The following is an 8121-nucleotide window of genomic DNA, read 5'->3' as shown; positions in this document are numbered from 1 at the left end:
TCTCATACTGACCTAAAATTATCAGCAGTAAAGGGGGATTTTGAGCTTTTTTTTCCTGCAGTGCTGGTACAATTGATCTATCACTGGAGTTTTTAAGAACTAAACCAATATTAAATTTAAATTACTTTCTTCAGTTAATTGCTAGGTTAGTAAAAAGAGTAATGTCATATTCAGTATTTGGTGCTTGAGGCAATGATTTGTAAAAACCCTAATTTAACTCTGACATCGATGTCTAATGTCTTTCTGTTATTATTAGATGTGAATGGAGTCTCAATATCTGAAGAGATGCCTGGGAAGTTGCTTGAGAAAGGGACTGGCAGAGGTTGCAGAACGTCGGCCAGCGGATCCAGTAGAATATCTGGCACACTGGATTTACAATTATAGAAGAGTCTTAGATGAAGAAAAAAAGGTGGACCCATCTTGGTCAAAAAAATATTCATGATAATATTGATTCTATTTAATCTCTCTTCTTTTCATTTGATTCTGTGTTACCTCTGAAATAGATAATGTTGGAGAGGATTGAGCTGGAACAGGAACGGGAGGCAGCCCTGGAAGAACTTGAGATGTTACAAAGAATGAAGGAAGAAGAACTAATGATCCAGCAGAAACTTGAAGAACAACGTCAGGTTAATAATACTTAATAATCGATAATTTTAAATAGTATATGATACTGTGGCATCCTGTAGCTCTGCATACATCTAATCTCTGTATAATGATTTGAATAGAAGGTATCATAAAACAAGTGTTTTAAACTCGTTTTTCTAAATAATAACTGGAATGATTAGTCAGCACATGGGAAGGAAAACTTGCATACTATGTGGTAAAATGTAAAAAAAAACCCAAATACTTACATCAGAAGTAACTTAAAATAAGAAGACCTGGCTTCTGTAATTAATTATGAACAAGAGCTGGTGCAAATAAAGTTAGAAATCATTGCAAAAATTTTTGACAGGCCTGGTAGGAGGTATGGGAATGATAACCAAACATTGTCTGAAGTTACTTCAGTGTAGTATCAGTAATGCAAACACAGGTAATGAGAAAGTATACACAATTACAGGGACCTGAAAATGGTTGGGAATCAATGATGTATGACGGCTTCGGTGGTGTTGTGGTAGCACTGATGTTATCTGCCTGGATTTTTTTGCATGGCTGACTTTCAGGATGCTAAAATCAGGAGGGTAATTTCAAATCCTGTTACGCCCAGTTCTAGTGTAAGATGTGTTTATTCTATTTCACTTGCACTTTTAAAATTTGGAATTTACTAATTCTCAGACTTAAAGTTATGTGCCTAAGGATTTGTTGTGGTTTAAACCCAGCTGGTAACCAAGTACCATACAGCTGCTTGCCCTCTCCCTCCACCTCCCCTTTTCTCCCTTCCTGGGAGGAATGTGGAGGAGAATATAAAACTAAAAGGGGAAAGGGGGAAAAAAAACCCCAACCAAACAATAAACACAAGTGGTGCCCAATACAGTTGCTCACCACCTGTCAACCAATACCGAGCCTGACCTGAGCAGCGATCAGTCCCTTCCAGGTGACCTCCCGCAGTTTATATATTGGGCATGACGTGCTGTAGTATGGAATATCCCTTTGGCTGCTTTGGGTCAGGTGTCCTGTCTCTGCTCCCTCCTGGCTTCTTGTGCCTCTCCTCACTGGCAGAGCATGAGAGACCAAAAAGTTCTTGATCAGGGTAAGTGCTATTTAGCAACAACTAAAACATAGAATCATAGAATAGTTAGGGTTGGAAAGGACCTTAAGATCATCTAGTTCCAACCCCCCTGCCATGAGCAGGGACACCACACCGGTGTGTTATCAGCATTGTTCTTGGACTAAAGCAGAAGCACAGCACTGCACCAGCTACTAAGAAGAAAAGAAACTCTATCTCAGCCAAAACCAGGTTAGGATTTCACAAGTCATATAAAATAGCAAATGGAAACAAGAATTTGAGATTCTGTCTAGAGATAATTCACAGGGAATTAATTAAATTATTTCATGTAAACTATAGAAAAGATGTGAATTATTAAATATTCACGTTAGACACATTTTTTAACCTAACACAATTTTGGCTATAGTACTTGGAGTACTCATGTACTCGGGCATGTTTTGATTATATTTACCAAAAAGGGATGTGAAAACTAGTTACTACAATATGACTATATTTGTGGTAACTACTCACAAAATGCTGCAGCAAACAGTATTGTCTAGGCCCTAGTGTTGTTGAATGTGAGCACTTAGATTATGCATTAAATTTTGATGCAGTAGAACTTAATGTCACAAAGAATAAACACTTTGTATTAGATATTTCAGATTGGAAATATTAAAGGTTGCTGCTGAAGATGATTAATGTCAATGACATTGCTTTCTAAAGTTTTCTATAGATCTGAATTTAGGTGGCTTCATCTGTCTGTGCTAGGTACTATTTGAAGTATCAAAGAGCTTAATTCAAAGTATAGGAGATAATGAGTATAGACTGATAAAGAGCATGTAGAAGGAAACAGTATCTTAAGCATGTACGCTAGGTTCAGTTGCCTATTTCTTCTCTTGATAGTAAAGCCTTTTTATCTATGCAAGTCTAAAACCTGTGGAAGTGTTGAGTCAGATGACACTGGAAGGGTTTTATGTTATTAGCACTGCAGTTATGTTTTATGCTTCCTTTTTATTTTATTTAAGATTTCATTTGTGAGATGCGTGGTAAGCGATGGGGTGGGCAAGATGAATGTGGGTTTTTTTCCCCTTCTAATTACCTTTCTTAAACTGACTGCAGGCTCAGCTGGAACAAGAACGTAAGGAGCTGGAACTGCAGAATGAAGAAGGCAAAATGCCATTGCAGCAGGAAGATCAAGAGGTTTAAGCCAAAGCTTAGTCAGTTGTTTGAAAATACTGTTATCAGCTGCCTTTTCCAGATGCAAGCATTAAATCCGAAGCACGGTGCAGAAGCCTATGGTTGTTGAACTGACACATAATTAAAAAAAAAATTGAAAATGGGGGAAGAATTTCTAACACCTTTCTTCCACTCTGGGTTTCATACTTGCATTTTTGTATGTTCTATTAGGTTTATTTAGCTTATATTCAGAGCAGAGCATAAATTTATTGCAAAATTTAGCATAAGGTCAACTTAGTTGATGCTTTCACATTCCTTGAGAAATACGAGAAAGTATTATAATTTAACTATGTCTACTTTAAGTGTTTAGACAGTAATGTTATACAGTGTGTCAGCCCAAAGTCCATTTGCTGTACCTGGAAAAGGAACTGTGGTTTGGAATTGAAATGCTTCTTGATTCTGAGATCCTCCTGGTGCATAAGAATTTATACTAACAGAAGAATGTGTTTATAGGTATCTGTGGAAATGCATGGTCTTTTAATGCCATTTCAGTAAAAACATGCACTGATAATTGTCATGTTTATCTCATTAAAGCTTTTAAATGTGAATATCTCTTAAATTTACATGGAGCACATCATATTTTAGAGACATGTACATTTTTAGAGCACGCTGTTAAAACACTGACAGAACATAACTGTAGGAAGATGACAGTATAAAAGTGACAGAAAAGATTAATATGTAGAAATTTAAATGAAACTTCCCATTATTTAAATAAGTCTGATAAAAATTGGCTTAATAAGCATGCAAAGAACATATTCACGTACTAACATATTTCTATAGCATGCATCTAGGTATTCTCTTTATATTAATACATAGTGTTATTAAAGCACATCTGGAATATTCTCTATAGATAATTATTCATGACGTGGAATACTTTTAACTGAAAACTGGTTTTTGTTGCCACAGGAAAATGATGACAAGATGATAGCTGAATTTACAGATAGAGCTGGAGCGCCTAATTTGACCAGCGTTGAGGAGCTAGATGAGAATGAACAGTTTGAGGTAAGTGTTTAGAAAGAAAAGGGAGTTTATAAATGACTGGTTCTTACAGATTTGCTTTTCTGTGCTGACATACCAAAGGTTGAAACTGCTGGAGTTAAGACTGTAGTGGTTCTCTCCTATGGTTTTGAGGGATGGTATTTTGGCCACAACCTCCAAACTTCCCATAACCCGTTCTCTGGTACAAGTTAAGCTATTCTAAAAGACTGTGTGGTGTTGGCTGACTAAGTCCTCAAGATTTAAAATGCCTTTTTGTATTCAGATATGTTACAAATGAAAGCATGAATATAATTAGAGGAGACGGCCTTCCTTTTCCATGTGAACAGATAATCATATACAACATATACTAAATCACAAAAGATAAGTTGTTTTTGAGTGACTGAAGTTATTTATATTTTTCTGGTTGGTGTGAAGTATATTTTTGTGCAGCAGAATGCACTCTTGTGTAAACATTTAGCATATAACACCAAATACTAATGACACACTGTGCTCACTAAAGCTAGGACCTGCTCAGAATCAGTTTTTTGAGCCCTGTGACAACATGAGTGTTGAACGTTTTCAGTGCTAGAACTATGGCTCCATATTGTGATTCTGTGTCCCAGGTATTCAGTGGTTGTAAAGATGTTGATATCTGTATTCCAAGAGGTGCGAATTGAGATTTTGGTATCCTACTTTTAGTACATTGATATAAGAACACCTTTTCCTTTATTAATAATTTAATTAATAATCCTTAATAATTTGCTCACATAATTTCTGGTATCAGTAGTGTAATTCTAGCTCAAGATTTATATTGTGATATTAATATGCTCTATGTTTAGGGTTACTTTAATAACAGCCTGGTTTATAAGTGTTTTCTAAGTATATTTATGAAAGTATTTATGACTATTCTTAGGGCCAGGTTTTCACAGGTGTTTGGGTTTTTGGTGGGGTTTTTTTTTCACTAAGCTAAATCACATCTCAGCCCAAATTTTTATATTTTTCTGATAATTGCATATTAATTACTATTCTTGAGGCTTCAGGCATATTCTGTTCTTAAATAAGCGAATTTCAAAACCAGAAGCTGCTACTTATATGTGCCATCTTCCAAGTTTTCATGCCTAAAGTCGTTTAAAGTTGGATTACGTTGGCCTTTGGTGATCTTATTTCAGGTTTTACAGTGATATGTTTGTTAAATTAAACTACAAATTAAAAGCAGGTCAATAAAATTAAAATGTGTGGACTTGTACAGTTGAAAATATTCTGCTCTCAGAATCATAATACTTCATCCAGACTCACTGGATTTTATAATAAAAGTCTGGTAATAAACTTCATTGTATTTCACTGAATGGAAGAATACATAATTGATAAATATGGATTTATCTGTTATGTGGGTTGTTTCTTTTTATTTTTTCCTCATTTTTACTTTTAGAAAGTTCAGTTAATGCTGGAAACTGATAGAATTTCTTTTTTTGTTTGCTAGAGCACAACAGAAGCAGAACAAGAAAGTTCTCAAGCGATCTGAAAGCAGTAAATATATTTTCTACTCATTACTTGCTGATCCTGAAGTGCAATATCTTAATTTATGTATTTTACTGATTTACATACCTGTTATTTTGGTTTCTGTGCTTTCTGGGTGTTTGTATAAAGTCTGCTAATTCTAGCATGTGATGTTTCGTTTTTGTTCTTAAACCATTGTAGCTAGTCTTGCTGACTCAGGAAGAAAACTGCAATTGAAATTGAAAACTTATTGCCCATTGATTCTTGAAGTGTAACTGTAATAATTATAGATACAATTAACATGTCAAGATTATTTTGGAGTAAAGGCTACAATATCATAATTTGAATCAATACTGAAAGAACAAAAGGTTGTTGAAAAAAATTTTTCGAGGAATTTGAGTGGGTTCTAATAGGAAGAGGAAAGGCTCTGCAGGTTAGAAAATGGAGAGAGAATTCTGCACTCAAACTAGATGTAAAAATCAAATCGGAAGATTTACCAATGTATCTGAAAGGGATAAATTGAACTCTATGACTCAGTAAACAGGTACATTAAAAGATCTTGTCTGCCTTAGAAATCATGAGGTGCTTTTTGTAACACTGTTTGCTTTAGGCTTCATAATAACCTTTTCTGGTTATTGTGTGATATTAGGTGAGCTGCAAGTGTCTGCATATCAATTTTGATCACTCAAGTCTTAAAATAATCTTTTTTGCATTTGTCTTGAATTTGCAAATCAATAAATTACATCAGTGTTGTTTTTACTAAATAACCATTATTAGTCCTCAAAGCCTCACTTCTAAAAAATAAAAATAAAAAAAAAAAATTATATGAATAAATTTCTGCAATCACTGGTATCCTGGTACAGCATATCAAGAATGTTCCATATCTGTCCATTATAAATGAAAAAGACACCAGCATTAAGAAATCACACACTTCTTGGCTAAAACATGCCTTTACAGCTTAGTGTCTTCTAATAATACAGGTTAGTTGGACAATTAACATTGTCATTGCCAGTAATGTATAAAGAAAATACTCTTCATTACAAATTCAGTGCTGCATAGTTAGTGCATTCACTGCCTTCTTCAGTTTTGGGATGAAAGAGATTCTGAGGATAATTTCACTTTCATTCGTTTGTATTATTATCTAGCTTTAAGGGGTTTGCTCTTTGGCAAACTGTTAAAAATATCTATATACCCAACAGGCAAAGGTCAATCATGTAATAAATATTTTTGTGCTCTAAATAACTTGTTCTGTTCATGTAGCTCATACTATGCATAATCCTATCAATCTTTTAAAAGGTAAGCACTATTGATTTCTAACATAATAATATGTTATTTTTCCCTTAAAAATAATAAAGCTCATTTATTAATTAAATCCTGTTGCCCTCTCTGTTGCCATTTTGCTTCTTGGATGGCATTAATGTCTTATATGAACATCCTTAAAATCAAAAGAGGAAAATATCGCTTTCCAGGTATAAATACTTAGAAATGTTTGTGTAACTTTCTACGTAATGACAAATGGAAGTACTTCTGTGACTAGGTGGTCAGGCTTTGCCATCTGCATTTATTCGGTATTGGTATAGGTTTCCAATTTCTATAACGGTCAAGAACCTTTTCTGCGGAACAAATACGCTGTAAGGGTTGATATTCCAGTGAATATATTTTGTCAGGTTTTGGTTATATTTATTAGTAATAGTTAAAATAGTGTCATTTTAAGACCACATTTTAAGGCATTACAGTTGTAATTACACCTATTAACACTGTATGCATGGCAGCTTCTTGAGCCAGTCTCAAAGGGATGGAGTAAGTAGGTTAATAGGTGAAGTTTCTCTTTTGAGCCAGTATGTGTAACTGAATCTTGTTATTTAGATTAAAATTTTCAAAAATTGCTAAGTAACTGTGTTGATTTCCATGTTCTGTCCAATCATGTTGACTCGGAAAATTTCAGCCTTCATACAGCCTTCATATTTAGTTAGGAAATACATTCAACCTATAAGACAGTATTTTAAAACATGCTAGTAAATAATTCTAATTGCCATTTTCAACACGTGGCTTTCATTTGTATCTTTGTTTGGTTTTGTTATGTGTCCACTAGAGTGCATCCTAAATAAACACACTGGTGGCTCCATCAGTTGTAACCCATGAAAAGACAACTTTTGTTCATAATTTTCTTTTAGCTTATTTTTAACCGTGACTTTTTCTTTGTGATCCTGCAGTTTGTATTCCTTTTCTAGATAGGAATTGAATTTTTGCATGGAAACTTTTATCAGAAAATTGCTTAGTAAGGGTCAAAATAAAATGGTGGATTCCAATTTTCCTGTTCCTTTGCTGTTGTTTTATATACAGAAGACATAAATTGTTCAAATGCTATTTATAGGATTTGCCATTTTTTCAGGATTTGATGAGCATAGACCTGGTGCGTTGAACACCTTCTGTAGCTTTATAGGAATTCTTATGTTGCATGTGGGACCCAAGGATAAACAGTTCTTGGCTCAGTGTTTTTTTAAGGTGCAAAGCAACCTGTAGGTAACTTGCAAATGTGGTTCACAACAAAGATGACTTCTGCTTGGGTGTCTAAGTCTGAGTGGAAATTAAGGCAGCTTAAAATCTTCTTTGCCTTTTCCTTCTGAACTTGAACCTCCTTTGGAGTATAGCAAGCTAGAGCTTGGAACAGGAGAAGAACAGAGAAGATGCTATTTTATTGTTACTGCATGTGATGTGATGTCGTAAGTGTTAATACAATTTAACCTCTGCATAAAATCTAAAGTTCG

At 34.5% G+C, this 8121-nt stretch overlaps 1 protein-coding gene across 1 annotated transcript; it reads left to right on the top strand.

The window, feature by feature from the left end:
• Positions 1-262: 262 nt before the first annotated feature.
• LOC104402831 (DPY30 domain-containing protein 1-like) lies at positions 263-4533 on the top strand. The gene is made up of 5 exons (XM_010010816.1): positions 263-409; positions 504-626; positions 2762-2842; positions 3785-3880; positions 4480-4533. The coding sequence occupies exons 1-5, from the start codon at positions 263-265 to the stop codon at positions 4531-4533; spliced, it is 501 nt and encodes a 166-aa protein (XP_010009118.1).
• Positions 4534-8121: the final 3588 nt, after the last annotated feature.

Source organism: Nestor notabilis, unplaced genomic scaffold (assembly GCF_000696875.1).
Source record: "Nestor notabilis isolate BGI_N333 unplaced genomic scaffold, ASM69687v1 scaffold14923, whole genome shotgun sequence".
NCBI classification, from domain to species: domain Eukaryota; kingdom Metazoa; phylum Chordata; class Aves; order Psittaciformes; family Psittacidae; genus Nestor; species Nestor notabilis.
This window is presented reverse-complemented; position numbering and strand designations above follow the sequence as displayed.